Source organism: Melozone crissalis, unplaced genomic scaffold (genome assembly GCF_028551555.1).
Source record: "Melozone crissalis strain CALT ecotype California unplaced genomic scaffold, PUWL_Pcris_2 ptg000035l_1, whole genome shotgun sequence".
Classification (NCBI taxonomy): Eukaryota; Metazoa; Chordata; class Aves; order Passeriformes; family Passerellidae; genus Melozone; species Melozone crissalis.
This window is the reverse complement of record NW_026535813.1, coordinates 1,628,351-1,647,939: the sequence shown is the minus strand read 5'-3', so window position 1 is coordinate 1,647,939 and position 19,589 is coordinate 1,628,351. Positions and strand designations below refer to the sequence as shown.

The 19,589-nt window shown below is 37.3% G+C and overlaps 1 protein-coding gene across 2 annotated transcripts in view; it reads right to left on the bottom strand.

Annotated features, from left to right (window-relative positions):
• Positions 1-1,078: 1,078 nt before the first annotated feature.
• Positions 1,079-19,589, bottom strand: part of LOC128941411 (transportin-1-like) — a 102,975-nt gene continuing 84,464 nt past the window's right edge. Inside the window, exons 12-23 of one of the 2 annotated variants that reach the window (XM_054283161.1) lie at positions 18,341-18,566; positions 17,231-17,402; positions 15,700-15,786; positions 14,837-14,944; positions 14,457-14,615; positions 14,274-14,361; positions 13,280-13,378; positions 12,975-13,070; positions 10,109-10,184; positions 9,223-9,322; positions 7,697-7,771; positions 1,079-1,186 (exon numbers count right to left, since the gene is read on the bottom strand). In XM_054283161.1, the coding sequence (XP_054139136.1) occupies positions 1,079-1,186; positions 7,697-7,771; positions 9,223-9,322; positions 10,109-10,184; positions 12,975-13,070; positions 13,280-13,378; positions 14,274-14,361; positions 14,457-14,615; positions 14,837-14,944; positions 15,700-15,786; positions 17,231-17,402; positions 18,341-18,566 (1,394 nt within the window). The remainder of the gene's footprint in view (positions 1,187-7,696; positions 7,772-9,222; positions 9,323-10,108; positions 10,185-12,974; positions 13,071-13,279; positions 13,379-14,273; positions 14,362-14,456; positions 14,616-14,836; positions 14,945-15,699; positions 15,787-17,230; positions 17,403-18,340; positions 18,567-19,589) is intronic. The other variant, XM_054283162.1, reaches the window with a different exon arrangement.

Below are 19,589 nucleotides of genomic sequence, written 5' to 3'. Positions count from 1 at the left end.
CAGACCTGCAGCAGCCAGCTGGGGAATACCCCGAAACTCAGCTGAGGCGCACATTACTCAGGTGCATCAGGCACAGCATTGCCAGCCGGGCAAGGGAGGGGATTGTTCCGTTCTGCTCTGCATTGGTGTGGTCTCACCTCTAGTCCTGTGTGCAGTTTGGGCACCACAATATAAGAAAGATATAAAGCTATTAGAGAGAGACCAAAGGATGGCAACAAAGATGGTAAAGGGTCTAGAGGGGAAGCCATACGAGGAGTGGTTGAGGTAACTTGGCTTGTTCAGCCTGAAGGAGACTGAGAGTAGACCTCATTGCAGTCTGCAGCTTCCTCATGAAGGGAAAAGGAGGGGCAGGCACTGATCTCTTCTCTCTAGTGACCAGTGACAGAACCTGAGGGAATGGCATGAAGCTGTGTCAGGGGAGGTTTAGGTTGGGTATTTGGGAAAGGTTCTTCACCCAGGGTGTGGTTGGGCTCCCCAGAGAAGTGGTCACAGCACCAAGCCTGCCAGAGTTCAAGAAGTGTTTGGACAATGCTCTCAGGCACATGGTATGATTCTTGGGGTGTCCTGTGCAGGGCCAGGACATGGACTTGATCCTGATAGGTCCCTTCCAACTCAAGATATTCCATTGTTCTATGATTAACATAACATTCTTTATTCAATGCCAAGGTAATATAGTATGTGGTTATGAACGCATTTAACTTCTCATTGCTAAAGTGTCTTAAAAAACTTGCTTTCCTATCCTAGGGAACTATCCCTGCCTTAGACTACATCAGTCATCTACTAATTCATAAGTCATAAGGGAGCCTGTTACTTTAGCATGATGGCTTGAGGATTATAATAATAATTTTGCTTATTAAACAGGCACTTTCTTACACCTACATTTCCAACCTTATCTTGATACACTACTTTGTGTATGGAAAGGTAGCTGTTCCAACATATCTGTAAAAGTTTATTCTAGTGAATTAATTATGTTTCATATAATATAAACAGGGAGGAAGACTTGTTATACAGCTCTGTTTAGCAAGGAAGATTTGCGTGCTTACCTCTAATTGTGGGACTGCAGCCACAGTGCATAAGGTTAAACTCCATAGTAAGCTGCAAGGCGCTCTTTTAAGGGAAGAGGAAACTGGTCAGAGAAACGCCTCCAATTCTCATCCCCAACTTGATTTTTAAATCCATGAAGAATCTACAAATGAGAGGGGGGAGGGAAATCAAGATAATCATTAAGCAGTAGATACACGATCATTATTTACTAGCAGCATATGCAGTAAGTCATAAACTGCTGGATTCTGCATCTGTCCATTTGAATTTCTCAGCTTAATATTTAAATGTTGCTAAGAGAAAAAGGAAGTCCAGGAAACTTCCTAGCCTGGTTCAGCTTTTGGACTACTATTCATTGCTTGTCCTCCATGTGAGTGGCAATTAAGTCACAAAGCGTAGTTCAAGGGTGATCAAAAGAGACTTTAAACCCTTGGAATGGTTAGTGAGGGAAGCAGGAGCACAGGTTATTTTTTCCTCTGTTCTTCTAGGTGCAGGCAGTAACATTGAAAAAAGCGGATGGACCCTGGCTACTAATGCATTGCTCCGTGATTGGTGTTACTGCAAAAATTTTGGTTTCTTTGATACTGGGATGGCCTACATGGCACCGGGCTTGCTGGATTCAGATGAGATTCATCTTTCTCAAAGGAGGAAGAGGGTCTTGGGTCAAGAGCTAGCAGAGCTTATTGACAGGGCTTTAACCTAGATATGATGGGGGAGGGGGACATCATCAGGTTTAACAGTGATAAGGTGTGGGATGGCATGCCATCTCACTCATAGTAGATAGATGCCGGAGCCAGGAAGAGATGCCCAGAGCCTGAAGAAGGATCAAAGGTCAGCAGGAGAGAACCTGAAGGGCAGCACAAAGGAATTCCAGCCACTCCAGACAGAAAGTCAGCTTCATCTGGGGCCCAACATAAATGCCTCTATGCCAATGCATGCAGCATGGGCAACAAACAGGAGGAGAAAGACTATAATCTTATTGGCATCCCAGAGACATGGTGGGATGATTCCTATGACTGGAGTGCTGGAATGGAAGGATACAGTCTCTTTAGGAAGGATAGTCCAGGGGAGATGAGGAGGGTGTCTTGCCCTCTATGTCAATGACCATCTAAAGTGCATGGAGCTCTGCCTGGGGATGGATGAGGAGTTGACTGAGAACTTGTGAGTCAGGATTAAAGGGAGGGCAAGGACAAGTGACATTATAGTGGGGGGTCTGCTACAGGCCACTCAACCAGGAAGACTGAGTTGATGAGATTTCTGCAGACAGATAGGAGTGGTCTCACGTTCACAAGTCCTGGTCCTCATGGGGGACTTCAACCACCCTGACATCTGTTGGAGGGATGACACAGCAGGGCACAGGCAATCCATAAGGTTCCAGGAATGTGCTGATGACAACTTCCTTCTCCAAGTGAAAGAGGAGTCCATGAGTAGAGGTGCTATGCTGGACCTTGTTCTCACCAACAAGGAGGTGTTGGGGAATGTGAACCTCAAGGGTAGCCTTGGCTGCAGTGACCATGGAATGGTGGAGTTCAAGACCCTTGAGGCAGCAAGGAGGGTGGACAACAAGCTCACTGCCCTGGATTTCAGGAGAGCTGACTTTGGCCTCTTCAGGGATCTGCTTGATAGAGTGTTGTGGGATAGAGCCCTGGAGGGAAGAGGGTCCCAAGAGAGCTGGATGATATTCAAGGATTGTCTCCTCCAGACCCAAGAGCAACGTATTCTAACAGAGGAAATGAGGGAAGAACACCTGTGTGGATGAACAAGGAGCTCCTGGACAAACTTAAACACAAACAGGTAGCTTACACAGGATGGAAGCAGGGAAAGGTAGCCTGGGAGGAATACAGAGAGATTGTCCAACAGGTTAGGATAGCTAAAGCCCTGATAGAATTAAACCTGGCGCAGGACATCAAGGGTAAGAAAAAAAGCTTCTTTAGGTACATCAGAGATAAAGGAAAAACCAGGGAAAATGTGGGTCCTCTCAGGAAGGATGTGGGAGACCTGTTTACCCAGGACATGGAGAAGGCTGAGGTACTCAATGACTTTTTTGCCTCAGTCTTCACCAACAAGTGTTCCAGATACCCTGTTCAAGTTGCAAAAGATGAAAGCAGGGACTGAGACCGGGTTTGAAACCATTTAGGGTACCTGAAGGTGCACAAGTCCATGGGATCTGACAAGATACATCCACTGGTCCTGAGGGAACTGGCCAAGGATATCCATCATATTTAAGAAGTCATGGCAGTCCAGTGAAGTTTCCTCTGACTGGAAAAGGGAACACATAAACCCCATTTTTAAAAAGGGAAATAAGGAAGTCCCAGGGAACTACAGGCCAGTCAGCCTCACCGCAGTGCCAGGCAGGGTCATGGAGCAGATCCTCCTGGAAACTATGCTAAGGCACATGATAAACAAGGTGGTGATTGCTGAAAGCCACCATGGCTTCACCAAAGGCAAAACAAGCCTAAAAAACTTGATGGCCTTATATGATGAGGTTACGGTAGTGGTGGATGAGGGAAGAGCAACTGACATCATCTACCTGGACTTGTGCAAAGCATTTGACACTGTTCCGCATGACATCTTGGGCTCTGAACTGAAGAGATGTGGATTTGATGGGTGGACCACTCAGTGGATAAGGAATTGGCTGGATGATCACACTCAAATTATGGTCAACAGCTCAATGTCCAAGTGGAAACCAGTGACAAGTGCTGTCCTCAGGAGTCAGTGTTGGAACCAGCACTGTTTAACATCTGTGTCAGTGACATGGACAGTGGAATTGAGTGCACTTTCAGCGAGTTTGTCAATGACACCGAGCTGTGTGGTGGGGTAGACACACCGGAGGGAAGGGATGGCATCCAGAGGGACCTGGAGAGGCTTGAGAGGTGGGTCTGTGTGAACCTCATGAAATTCAACAAGTCCAAGTCCAATTGCCCATGGGAATCACATAAGGTTTAATAAGAACAAGTGCTGGTGCTGCACCTGGGTCAGGTCAACCCCTGGTATCAACACAGGCTGGGGGATGAACAGATTGAGAGCAGCCCTGCTAAGAAGGACTTGGGGGTGTTTTTGGATGAGAGGCTGGACATGAGCTGGCAATGTGTGCTTGCAGCACAGAAAGCAAATTGTATTCTGGGCTACATTAAGAGGTGTGAAAAGCAGGTCAAGGGTAGGGATTCTGCCCCTCTGCTCTGGTGAGACCCCACTTGGAGTATTACATCCAACTCTGGGGTCCCTGGCACAGGAAGGACATGGACCTGTTGGAGCAAGTTCAGAGGAGGCCATCAGGATGATGAGAGGGATGGAGCACCTCTCCTACAAAGACGTGCTGAGAGAGTTGGGGTTGTTCAGCCTGAAAAAGAGAAGGCTTTTGGGTGACCTAATTGCAGCGTTCTGGTACCTGAAGAAAGATGGAGAGGGACTTCATAGAAGTTGTGTTTATGGACAAAAAGCATGTCATGACTCAGCAATATGCACTTGCAGCCCAGATACCAACTGTATCCTGGGCTACATCCAGAGCAGCATGGCCAGCAGATGGAGAGAGGGGATTCTCCCCTTCTACTCCGCTCTCCTGAGACCCCACCTGAGTATTGCATGTAGCTCTGGGGTCCTCAACACAAGAAAGATGTCTACCCGTTAGAGTGAGTCCAGAGGAAGCCACTAAGCTGATCAGAGGGCTGGAGGCCCTCTTCTATGAAGACAGGCTGAGAGAGTTGGGGTTGTTCAGCCTGGAGAAGTGAAGGCTTCAAGGAGACCTTAGAGCACCTTCCAGTACCTAAAGGGGGCTTATAAGAGCTGGGGAGGGACTTTTCACAAGGGCATGGAGTGATAGGACAAGGGGGAATGACTTCAAATTGAAAGAGGGCAAGTTTAGATTAGATGCAGTGATGGTGGTGAGACACTGGAACAGGTTGCCCAGAGAGGCTGAGAACTCCTTATCCCTGGAGGTGTTCAAGGCCAGGTTGGATGGAGTACTGAGCAACCTGGTCTAGTGAAAGGTGTTTCTAGCAGTGGCGGTGGATTAGAACTAGATGATCTTAAAGGTCCCTTCCAACACCAACCTTTTTGTGATTCTATGATTCTAATGTCTTTCTTAAAGGAAAAAACCCCAGCATTTCAGTTAAGGGTGACATATACAATATCGCTACGCACACAGATTAGCATAAAGTATATAAATATATATTTTATATAAATTTAAATATACATATGTGTGTGTATGTAGTTTTAATGACTATGGTGACAGCCTAGAGTGAGGCTGAACATTTTGTCAATTGATACCGTTTATATGTTAAGATTACTGCGTTCACATTCATCTTTTTAAACCTATAATATGTTCTGGGAGGAAAGCTGAGCCAGAGCCACCGCCACCATTTGACAGAATGAATGCCTGTCAATTTCTTGCAAAAAACAAAAGTATCCTGTGAGAGCTGTGTTTTTTCCATGAAACCTGTAGAAAAACTGTTACTAAAAAGGAAGCTATTAAAATATTTTGTGTTTTGAAAGAACAGAGATCCACAACATAAGAGGGGGAAAAAAAATCAAATCTCCAGGTTTCAGTCTGGACCCTCCAATGTAATAAATTAACTGAAAGCTACAAAAATTGAATGACACTGTCAAAAAGGTCTTAGTATTTTAGCTCCTCTTAATAGAAAATAATGCAGTCTCTAAAGTTTTGGTTTGTTTTTCTTTTCTAAACTCAAAGGTACATAATTGTGGAACAGTCTATCATGAAAACATCCTCACAAATAAGGCAATGTCAAAGTTAAAGCTCATGACACTGAGTTCACCCTCAACACAACATTCTCAAGCAGAGCTGTTTTTAAATAGCATGTAGCAATAATATTACAGTGTCACAAGTTAATTTACTGCTTTTCTCCCTGAAAGAGACCTTCAACAGACAGATTCACCTCTCTTTCCTAACCCAAAGAGTCTGATTTGGCAGCTACCAAGAAGCTACCAAAAAAATCGAAGAATGTTCAGGTACAACAAAAGGAGCGCTTTTAAAAAAATATCTTACAGGACAATTTTAGCAATTGAGCATCAGTTACAGTATTCAGATATCTTGCTTTTCTAAAACATGATACAATTAGGGTATATATGAGATCTCAACACTGGCAGCTCATGCACCTTTGCTCTTGGAAGGAGTATTTTCTCTCTTAGCTCTAGTGCTCCACAACCAACAAACCAACCAATCCATCCCCCCAAAACCCAAACACTATCTACTGTCAAGAGAAAGACCTTGGGGGACTACAAATTTTTTCTCATTATTTCTAAAAGGCATAATTATCATTGGAAAATATGTAACTGGACTACAATAATCATGCATTCAACTAACAAAAACTCATTCCAATGAGGAAGCAATCTAAAAAAATTGTATGCCATCACTTGAAGACAGCTTTGTCTCTGTCCTTGCTTGGCAAAAACCACAAAAAATACACTTTAAAAAGCAAGGATGTCTTTATGCCAAGTGACCAAGAAACACTGTGTCTACTTTGAATGCATTAGATCCCACGTGGATATCCTGGAAAGAATCTGAAAAAGAGGAGCATAGCTTATTGAAGTAAGTATTGAATGCTGAAGGAGCAGGACAGAAACATGTACTGAAACTGCTTTGGACAGCCATCACAGACAGCATCCTGGACTTTTAAGCTTGTATTTCTTGTTTCCTTATGCTGATACTAGAATACTCAGAGCCATGCATTTCCTGACCCTGATATTCCTTTGAAGGTTCTCAGATATTTGGTCTCCTAACTAGGACACTGAGATTTTTTTTGTCTTTGATACTCAAGTCAGGATTCCAATATTCTAGTTCATTCTGATGCACACACATGGCATTACTTGAAGAGGAAGTGCCAATATTGGCCCACAATTCAAGTATGTACTTAGAAATATGTTCCATTTTATCTTTAAGAGGACCATTAACTTTTGACATACGTCCTTCCTAAAACTAGAGATTTCACTTTACAACATACAAGAAAAGCCTGAACAATGCTGAACAATAACAGCATCTGTGCATGAAACTGAAATAAGTTTATTTTGTTCTGGTTTTTAACTGAAGACACTAGTGCATAAACACAGTATATTATTTTCTGTCTCTGTGTGTGTTTTGCTTATTTCACACAAGGCAAACATTCCTTTTGATTAAATTCTATTGACACTTTGTCTAGGGATGCATTCTTGGCTATATCTGTACATAAGTTTCCTGAAGACTTGCTTATCCAAGAGGAACTCTGAGGAGGGTTAAGCAGTCCCAAAAACTTATTTTCATCTGGAGCAAGATAAACAGATCAGGATACTACTGGAAGATTTTCCATTTTCAATTTTCTAGATATTTAAAAAAATATATATTCTTGGGGGGAATGGGTCTTAAACCACACAGATCTCATTTTCTAGAAAAGAAAAAAAAAGGGGAAAAAAAGTTTTCTATGTGGTATAAAACCTCCTGTTCTTCCAAATGCAGCCAAAACATAGTAGGCGGGACATTATAAAAATATAGGTTAAAAAAAATCAGATTTTTTTAATGTTTTGTTTGACAGTTTATGACTTTGCAAGAAAGCCTTCATGACCACAAATACAGTAAGTTTTAATAATGGAAATAAACAACAAGGAAAAAAAAGGATCCAAAAATAACCACAGTTCAGATATACTGTCATACTAGAAACATTACCTTACAGAACATGTCTCGGAGATCATCTTTTGGGTTAATCCACGATGCAACAGCATCACAAAAAAAAATAAAGTCCTATAAGATTAAACAATCACATAGGTTAGGAACCTCACATTTGTAGGTCTGAAAACAATGTCCAATGTTTGTTCTATGAACTATGCAGGGTATCTGATCCTAACTCACAACTCTGCTTTTAGTTTTATGCCTTTATTTTCTAGTTAATTCAGACAATAATGGTAAGCTATTGTATGTTTAAGTATATGGAAATAGAAATAGCTGAGTGTAGGAATACCTTTGTTTCATAGGATTTTTTATTAAATTGAACCACAGTTAAAAACACCCCAAACCAACAAACAAACACCTCTTCCCTCCCTCACACCACACTTGTCTAACTAATCATTTCAGTACACATTATAAGTTTGAGAACTAATCATCTCAATAACAATCAACAAACTTGGGATCACACTTGCAACTTACTCTCATGTATTTTCAGTTGGGAAAAAAGCTGTTGTATTTTTTTAAGCAGAGACAGAAGTTGTTTCTGGGATACACAGAATGTGTACATGTTCAAAACTAAAGCCACCCCAAAATAACTATTTTGCTTTACCTCTGACTATACCATTAAAACATCAGTCTTAATGATTAAGTTGATAATGCATGTTTTTGGATAGGAACTGAGGATAACAACTACATAGGAGGAGAGCTTGGATAATGAAGAGAGTCCTTAATTGCTCCCTCCATTTAAGCTGTGGGAAAGAACAAACAGACAGCAGAAGAGGAAAATGCTAAGTACAAGATAAGGGATACGTGAAATGAACTGAAAAATTCAAAACAAGATAAAGGTTCAATTCTTGCATTTCAGGGAGAAGGATTCCAGGCAGAGGAGAGGGAAATTCACCTTTATTTTCCTCTTAGAAAATATTACCTTCATACAGCTTTACCTTGGAGCTGCACAGACTAAAGAGCAAATCATATTCTAGAGATGCACAATTTATTTTAAAGGGATGCATCTTCCTTATCATGGTGACTATTTAGCAATATAGCCAAAGCTAAAAGAGAATCTTCCCTGACCCAGTTTTAAGAATGAAGGGGTGGTTATTGTTTTTGTTTTGTTTCTTTTTTTAAAAGCCTAGATTGTATCTGAAAAACAGGTTTCAATATGTCAGCTTTTGTCTTGTATTTTCATACATATCATCAACATAAAAAAGACTGATAGAAGTATCAGAATACAGTTAATCAAAGTTCATTATTGACATATTCCTTGTAAGTAAAAGACAAAAATGAATTTAACAATGCTGTCTTCCTTTCCATAAGTGATAATTACTGAAGCAGAAATCCTGAAGTATCAGGATATGTATAATTTGGAATATAAACATTTTGGTCTTCTTGATGCCTAAAAAGAAGTTACAGCACATACTACTGGAAATCTACTTCAAGCTAAATATTTTTCATACTCTGTATACAGCTTTCACTAAATTTTACATGAGCAAAGAAAAAAGAAGTTAAGACCTATTTATGTATCTTACTTGGACTACTCCACTGGGGTTGACTGAGATCATGGTACATATCCCACGGAACGCTGAATCCTTTTCCTCATTGTCTCTTATGTTTCGCAGAGAAGTGCACCTAGTAAGTTGGAGAGCAAAACTTGAATAATTCTATTACTTTTTGATTCAATCAAGTCAGAACTAGATGACAGCATTTGATGGAATAAGTCACACTGGTAAGATTACCTGAAACACTATTTTGAACACTTAGAAAGTTACTTGTTGCACACAGTATTTACTAGTATATTCCCATTAGGTATCATCTACAGAATCTTGCTTTCCTGTTGAACTATATAGTTAGAAAGTGTGACTTGTATTCCATTAAATACAAAAGAAACACATATAAAAATAATTATAATTATAGAAACTATCATTATTAGAAGCAGAACATATAATACTATTGCAATATGAATTGTCAGATATCACTTAAAGAACAATTATTTAACCTTTACAGCAGCAAGCAAGCTATTTTATACATAACAAGTATAGAAATAGATTACTTACAGCAATTCAAGCCTCAGACTGAATTTTAAGTAAAGTAATGCACAGTTTAAATTTTAGAGTATTTGCATGCATTGTATTATCATTCTCGTGGACTTTAAAATGCTCTTTCATGGTCAAGCTTTAACACGCAAGCATGTGACAATCTTATCCCATGCATAAATTAGTCGTTAGCCACAACATAAAGAATACATGACAGTGCTACTAAAAACTCACAAACCTGATAGGACAAGATTAGTCACATGGTTGGCAATGATTAAGGATTGAGATTTTGTAACCAACTGAAAATATATCTAAAAGTGAGATAGAAGAAAGAAAGAAAGTGAAGAAAAATGAATTAAAAAAAATTTTGAATAATACACACCAGGGTCTTATAAACTGCTGTAGCATGGGAGCCACCTCTTGAGGACAAACGTAACCAAGACGACCAATTGTTATTGCTAAGGTAATGCAATCACGGTTATACACCACCAAACGCCAACCAAGACATGAGCAAATGAGGGGGGAGGAGAAAAAATAAAGAAAAAACAACAAATAACTCAGAAACAGAAGCCAACAGAATCTGTATATGATAGTAAACATAAGATTTCACCAGTGCTGTTTATTACAACCCCTTGAATAAGAGGAAGCAACATATATGGTATAGTCTCCAGGGTAAAAGAAAAATTAAAGAAGTAAATGAGAGAACACCAAAAAACACAATTTGAAATACAAAGGCTTTCTGATGTAAGTAGTCATTCTGCTCTCTTCAGAATCACCTCTTACAGTAAATTTACCTCCTTACACTTCAAAGTTTTTAATAAAAAGTACTATTATGGATACTAATGATAGGAATTAACCATTTTTGGTTTTAGTATCAAGTAGTCCTAAAAATTTAATTTTTTCAATATTTAGAATTTAAGATTTTGATAGGTCTACTATCAGTAAAAATACATTTATAAACACTTTTACATGGAATACATTGTGGTCTATCTAATAAACACTAAATAGATTAAACACTCTCAAAGAGACCCAAGTATTTGCTTTCTTCATAATCTTGTAGAAAAATTAAAGTGGTTGCTAGCTCATAGCAAGTGACTGGATAAAATTAATTTTTTAATCCAAATATTTTTCCTGTTTAGAAAAACTTCCTCATAAAAGTTGTATGATTATTTGACTTTTGATACAAAAGCATAAAGACAAAAAAAAGTAAAACTGCTTCTCTGAATGATTAGGTATTGTGGTCCTTTGTTCTGAGGACCAGACTGAAAATAATATCATCATGAAAGTGTGTTTTAATGGTGTTTGCTCAACTCACAAAAGATTAATCTTCAGAAAAAAGAGAAGGTGGGAAATAATGTATCAGAATTACTTGAAGCAAAATCCATGAATAATACTAAAATCCAGCAGATTTATATGAAGCAAAGAAACCTATGTTCAAGGGACATACTATGCAACACTAATTAACAGGCGTTTGTGAACAGTTTCATGAAACATGCAATAAAGCAGATGATGCTTTCTCCAATAAAAGTTTAGTGTAGGATACACTAGCAGTTTTAAATGTACCCATTCCATGAAAGCTACATGTCACTGGTAATGTACTATTTTGCCCAGACATTAATTGATTTCAAATTTTCAGCAGATCTAACACAAAACTGCATTTGAAGTGATATTTTCAAATGAAAGTGCACTTTTAAGGTTTATCTGTAAATTCTCACAGCTAGAGTCTGTATGAGGAATAGTAATTTTTGTCAAAGGGTAACTTTTGGCATGTACTCATTATTTTCTATGCAACTATTTTACTTAAGCTGATCTCATATGTTTCCATAACAGAAGTGTTTTCATAGCTCATTACATAACAACCTACAATAGAAAACATGAATACTCTTGCACATACCAATGGCATGTAGCACAATATCCCACAAGAAACTTATCATTACATCACACTCAACATTTATTTACAGCTTTGCATCTGCATTTAAAGTAACTATTAAAATACTAAAAATAGTCAGTGTTTGGATGCCTAAAAAAATTCTCTGCCAGTTATGGAAGCAAACTTTTAGGTACTGGATGTTTCTCAGATACAGATATTACATGTCCATTAATACAGACAAAGGGGCTTGGGGGCAAGGGGTAAGAAAATTTATTTTGCTATACTATTCCATGGTGCATTTCATAACAAGTAATTAGCATGAAAATTATCTTTTCAAAAAGCAGTGCCTATAATATGCCAGACAACTAGGCAATTTTTCCTTTACATTCACCTTCCATACTAAATGAGGGGATGGGGTGTGGAGAATACTGAAGGAAAAATATGCATAGAAAGAAATCCCAATTTACCTCATACTTAGCTCAAGCCCAAATGTAACTAGCACTGAATTTCCATAATTTTCAATTATGTTCAGTATAACGACTAAGCTATCATTTTTCTTACAAGACAGTTTTCAAACAGAAAAAAAAATCAAAATATTCTAAATTAGTAAAACAGTAAACCTGAAACTTGTTAAATTATTAAAAAAGTTTTGCTGAAGTATGGAAGGTGTTCCTCATACCAGAACATGCCTTCTATAAATGCAAAAAACCAAGCCTCAGAAATTTCAGTTCAATAAGGCATTTGGGGACTGCTTCCAATTTGGAAGGCAAAGCAGCTGTCCAGAACATAGAAACATACATGCCACTGTTAAGACTTCTTTTCAGAAATTTGTCGTTAAGTGACCAGGTAATAGAAATTATACATAATTTCAGTTATGTTTTGGTAAAACTGCCATCACAGATCTAGATTTTTGTGCATATTGCTACAAAGTAATGTTTTTTAAAAAGTGCATTATTGTAAATTCAAAGAGTTCATTATTTTTTATATATATGCCAATTACATTTGTTTCACACTAGACATGTACATACAGTACTCATGAAAGGACATGCATATATTAAAATGAGTGTAAAGCCACTAAGTCTTTAAGTGTTACTGCATACATCTGTCATATTGTATACATAAATAAAATTGGAGGAATACTCTAATAGATGATAAATAAATATAAAATGCTATAAAGGTGAGAAAGCACTTTAATAATCTAGATATATGATAGATGTTTTTCTGCAAGACTGAGACTTGTAAGAGTTTCTCTGAAACAGTTGTTTTTGCTTATAAAAGCCAAACATATAGCAATAAAATAAGTTCTACTCAATTTTTTTAAATAATCGTAGAAAAAAAATTAATTCCCTTAAACATAAATTATTCAGTTTTTGGATACCTGTGTTCTCTAACAATGTCTTTGGTGTGTTGGGTCTGTTAATTATTTCTACAAGCTGGTGTAACACCATTGGAATATAATGCTGCATCTCTATACCTGAAACAGCCAAAAAAAAAGCATTCAGAAGAAAATGACCATTAATATATATAATCTATTTAGATCTGGTACATTGAACTTACTGTCAAAGACAAGAATTTAAAACTGAATTTAAATTTTTAACATGAAAGCATCACTAGAAATGAAAAACAATCCACAACCCAAACAAACCATTCTAAATATGTGAAAATTCAAAAAAAAAAACTTACCCATTTGGATGGAGATTTCTCCAATTGCCCAGGTGGCATTGTTACACACAGAAATGAATTCAGGGTTTAGGTTTGTTCCCAAAATGGGCATGAAATCAGCTAGAAGGAACATTTTAAAATCTCATCACACAATACAAGCAACCATCTTGTTCTATTACTGTAAGATCACAAGGAGAGGGAGTTTAAAAAATCATATAAGTGTATTTAAATTCTTGTAAAGCATTTCACTTTAATTACCAAGAGCTGTATTTTTGCTATATATCAGATTAGTCTGGAAGATACAACCTAAGCAGATCAATGCAAATCCTTTCAAACTATGATTTTAAAATATTTCTAATAGATTTTACATTGATGTAACTCTAGAAACCTTTTTTATCCCATTCCCGGGAGTAGGGAAAGAAAAGCACACCCGGATAGCTATGGATTCAGCTGTGCTAAAAAAAAAATTACCAAACACCTCTCCCCAAAACAAACACCCCCTTCAGCAACAAAAACAAAAACCCACCAAACACAACACCAAGCCCCCCAAAAAAACCCCAACAGCCAACAACAATGAAGCCTAGAAAGTAAATCCCAGCTTTGATTAAAATGGCAGATGTTATAATCTGTCTTTGTGACTAATATTTCACTAAATTTAAAATTCCAAGCCTATCCAAGTATTCATAGATTCTAGTAGAGTAAAAATCCTACATAGCAACTGTTCTAATTGAAGTGTAAGTACATCTGTTTTTCTGTATTCCAGCAAAACAGGAAGCATGTTACATTATAGAAATCAAGCAACAAGATGAATTTTTGCACTGTCTACAAAAAGAACAACACGTCTTAAAACACACAGTTTAAAGGAGAAAAGACTACAGACTCTTGCTGATAAAGGAAAACTAAAATCTACACCATGACAAGGTAACCCACAGAAAAGGGAACTTAAAAATGGCTAAACCATCCTCCTATCAGTTTATAAAACAAATTAATTATTTAATATGCAAAAGAAACATACCGATGCAAGGCTTAACATGCTGAAAACACGCCTTTGTCAGATCACCTAACAATGCAAAAGAACTCTGCCGCACCTCAGGCATTTTATCCTAAAGAGAGGAAGAAAAAAAACCTGACAATTCTAGAAGTGTTTCTGATTCTTTCTAGAAAGAAAATTTTGGATTAAACAGATTACTCATCTCACCTGCATACATTGGTACATTAGTGTCAGGATATTGCTGCAAGCCACTAGCTGTTCAATGTTGCCTCCAAGTCCTTCAGCTAAACCACTGAGTAAATCAAGAGCTACAATCATGAAATCTTTATCTGGAGCCTCATATTGGTCTGGCTGAGCATTGTGCAACTGCAACAAATAATTATGCATTTTCAAAATGAGTATTATATTTTCTCAGAGGCATGCATAAAAGTAAAAACAAACAAACAATTAAGTTTCAGAACTGCAGCTTCATTTAAATATTCAATAATTAATACTACAAATCTCCCTGCAAACCTCTAACTTTACATAGTTAATACATTGGTTTAAGGAGATATTCTGAAAACATTGGAATAGCAATAGAAAAATACCATGGCTTGTGCAAGAGTCTTCTGCACCAGATTGACACAACGCTGGTACACAGGCTCACAGTATGGAAGAAATCCAGATTGCAAGGCAGTAGCAACTGATGACAGGCACTGAAATAAAATAAAGAAGGAAAAAAAGTGAGAGAGACACTTTCTTCACCTCCCCCAAGAACCCTTTACATGTGTGTAGCAAATTAAAAGCATTTTAAGCATATTCACAAGTAACTGTTTAAGCAAAAACAATCTGGAAAGGTAGTACTGATTAGCTGAGCCAAGGCAACCATCAGCTAATTGTTATTCTCTCCTATGTATGTCAGTTGAAAAAATTTCTCAGGAGCAGCATCTTCTTCAAGGTGCCAAGACAGTTCATATGAAGACAATTACCATAATTCAGCTAGCATTTACACTAAACTTCACCATGCTGACAATGTACAAGCCCTAACATTACCCAAGAGTTATGAAACTAATTTCTCTAGAAGTATTTTCCTGCTTCACACTTGGAAAGTACAGAGAACAGACTACATTGTCTGGTTCATACCTTCAGCCTGTTGGTAATTTTTTTAATGAAGGGACGAAAGGAAAGCAGGGAGAGAAGACAAGAATAACAGGGATGGAACAATTTTTTAAAAACAAAGAATCCCAAAAAAACCACCCAAGAATGGCAGGGAAAAAATAATTCTAAAAGATTTCTGCTAAACTTAATAACATTTCCTCAGTTAAAAAAATTTCTCACTATTGTCATAATATTTTCTCCATAATGGGAAATACCTAAGACTGACAGCATTTATAGTCACACTTCCTAGTAGGAACATCCTTAGTAGAAGAGGCAATTCCCAAAAGACACATACTCAAATTTTAACATTTACCTCCAATAAAGGGAAGAGATCTTTATCTTCATCTTTCAACATGTTCCACTTCTGGATTAATGGAGGCATTAGCATCTGAATATATTCCTGTTTAAGATGAAAATGCATCAGCTACTGGAGCATTTAATTGCATACTAGTGTATTTCAAAGCTAGAAAATTTATATATTCTACTTTTTCAGGAGAAAAAAAATATACTGCAATTCAACCTTTGTTGAAATATATAGTGGTTGAATATTAGAACTTAAATTTTATGTCTTAAGATTTTTTGCTGAGGCACATAAGTACCTTTGCAAAACAAATCTTTTCCTCCAGGTTTGGCTTCAGTCTACCAACTTTTAATAGCTGCCTGGGTTGTTACATATCTATAGGATTGACTCAGGGACTACAGAAAATGTTTTTACCAGCAATACAATCTAGCTGTGCATCTGCCACTTGCTTTTCTCAATCATCTTCCATTGCCTTGATGTTTCAACTCTATCCCCAGAAGTTCCTGAAACCTGTTCCTCATTCAATTACTCATCCATGAAGAAAGTAATTTTCTATCCCTCCAGAAATGCGCACTTACCAATTCTGTATAAAATGTTGCATCTTCTCGGCCACTGCTGTCACAGTCACAAGGACATTAAGCAAGGCATCCCTGTAGTACTGTTGCTCCCAGAAAGTATCCAAAGAGACAACAGATGCTGCCAGCTAATGCTATGTCCAAAGATACAATATTTTAAGCAACTGAAGAAAGTCCCACCATTACCAGGAGCTCCCATTTAGCTTCCTCCTGGTGCTGTCAGAAGTCAAGCTGGCCAGGGCCAGAGAGAGATTGGAAAATATGTCCTTTGACAGTGTGGAGTCTTGAATGGCAAATAAAATGCCATGGCAACAACCCAAATTGTTTTATTCTAGTTTGTCTATATCATGTGAAGCACTATAGAGAAATAAGCCAAATTTCAACAGCATGCATGTGACATATATGTATATCCTATTAATGAACATGTATACTACAAAACCCCCACTACACTTGCCTGTGCTCTCTGTGATTTACTCAAAGAATGCTGTGTTTTTAGATATAAAATGCACATCTATCCCACTTTTGGATGAAGCAATCTCTAATGATGATGTGCTTTGATGCATTGAAAGACAGAGCAGTTTAGCTATACTGAAAGTGGTTACAAGCAACAAAAAAGTCATTAGAAATTAGCGCACACATTCTACCAATTTCTTTAAAATCCCATGTCATATCTATATACATATCTCTATATATCTCCTTTGAGCTGAAAAATTCTGAGAGTAAGAAAAAAAAGCCACAATAATGAGAAGTACATTTTGCAAGCCACCAAACACACAATTATTTATTCAAAATGGGGAGTATTTGTGTAGTGTGAAAATTACATACAGTCTATGTATATTACATGCAAATATTTATTATTATTGAATCCAGGATTTTTGTTTAAAAACATATAAAGCACACTACAAAAGCCACTCAACCAGTTTTTCAATATATGATGAGCGGTTCTACACAACATAAAGTATACTCACAGGTTTATTTAGATGATGTCCTACAGAATCTGCTAGAGTTCCTATAGCATCATAAAGAATGAGCAGGTTTTTATGCTGATATTTACTAAATGCGAAGACCAAAGTGTCAAGTATATATGCAAGATAAGGAACAAGCTCTGTACAAGCCTCCTCTTCTAGAGTAGCAAAGGCACTGATGGACAAAAAAACCCACCCCAAATAGGTCAGTCAGTAGCTTGTAAAAAACAAAACACGACCACCCCAAAAAGCCCTAAACTACCCATTCCTGGTTAAACACAGAACTGTATTTAGTCTTTAAATTCATCCAAGGTATGTTTTTACAATGGTATTATTGAGACAAACTCAATCTATTTTGATTGAACACAAAGATTCAGCTCAAACTGTGATGAGCAAAATGTAAAAAAATTATGGTAAAAACCTTTAATGTATACATGTTACAGATGTAATCCTGCTTTATGAAGAAACTTTCTTGGCAGTCTGCTGTGCACTCCTCCCCTGCACAAACTGACATGTAAAAGCTTTACTTGCTGAGCTTCCTGCACAAGTGGTGTACCCATTCTAATAATGGTGTGCCCGTTCTTTTTTTTTTTTTTAAATATTGGCAGACAAGGGACAGAAGGGAATCTTACCTCCAAGGATCTCCTTTCAAGAGAAAGGGAATATCCCTTGAAATAGTTGTAACCCAAATTTTTTGGTAATCCTGAGCTAAATATAAACATTGCTAATGCAATGATGGGATAGTTTTCCTGTATTGACCTTGCTCATAAGCCTATAAAAGCTAGATTCCTAGACAATGAAATTTCAAATATTGAAAATAAACAGGTGTAACATACAGATTATTTCTTTTTACAGCAATAGATTGTTTAGTTTGCTTTTCATATATTCTAAAAACAAACTGGACAAGAGAAAGACAAATTATCTGGTTTTGTTTTACCACAACTCAGTTGTGATGATTTCAGAAGAAGCCGAACCCACCCCAATTTAAAAGGAAAAAAAATACATTAGGAGCTAGAAACAGAGTTATAGAATAATCAATTAAGGCATTAAAATATTTTCCCATGTGAAAAAGCAGTGTCATGGATAGTACTTTTTGTTTAAGCTTTGGCTCACCTGCAGGCAGCTTCTTGTACTCTCTTGTTGCTATCCAGAATGCGCTTTAGCAACTCGGTCATTAATGGCTTCAAGTATGTGTCTGGGGGTTGACTAACTACCCAGTGTGCATAGCGACTAAGAGTCCAGCAAGTGATGGAGCGCACAAGAGCCTTTTTATTAGAGAGGCACTGAATAAGGTGAGGGATCAGCTCAGGAAGATATGGAATCATACCCTGCATGCAGCCTAGAAGGAAAAATATAGCTATTACAGTATGAGAATTAGAAAACATAATAGAGCGTTTTGTTATTTCCTAGAAGGGATATATTTTCTTCCTCTATCATGTAGTAATACATTTTGCCAATATACAAAGCAAGTCTACCTAATTTATGTTAAGTCCTAAAATGAAACCACACCATAAACAGTAATTAAAATCCTCAATCGAATTTACATTTATTCCAACTACATTTCTACTTCAGTGCTTCTCCAATCTCCATAAATTCTGCTTTATTAAAGGGAGTATAGCAAGAATATCCAAATAAAATTGGTTTACAAAGCTTGGAAGTCTTATGCCAGTCTACTCAGAGTGACCAAGACAACAAGCAGAGAAAGATTAGGCCTTGATAACTAATCACCATATCATTAAAAAATATTTTTTTAAAAATTTAATTTTCCTCTTGTTTTCTCTTAATATAACACAAATACTGATCAATAAAAACTGCACACTTTGAGTCAGCAAGGGCAGTAATATACTAAGATTTGCAAGAAGTACTAAGTTTTACCTTGCTTGACTTGAAATCAAAACCAACAAAAATGCTTTCTAGCAACAAATAAAATATATGTTCACTAGGCACTGTAGGAAAAGATAGATAATCCAGGCATGGACCCAAACATATTCCTTCAATTTCCAAAACAGACAGAGATTATGGAAATACAGGCAAAAAGCCAAGACTGTAAGTAAATACAAAGAAATGGAAGTTAACACATTTAAACCAGAGAGCCATCCACGAAAAGCAGCTCAGGGCACTGAAGTCATGGGACTTGTCTTCTCCATTTCTGAAAACACTGAATGAAATGTAGATATTCCTGTTGTATCAAATCAAGGTAGTATTTCATGAGAGACCAAGAAATATATGCTACAGAGTTAAAAAGGGGAGGAATAAAATAAATTATCTAAGTTATTGAAGCCTCAAAAAAATGCACAGATTTGAAAATGAAAAATTAAACAAGTAACTGCAGTCATCAACCAGTAGATGTAGAGATTATTCA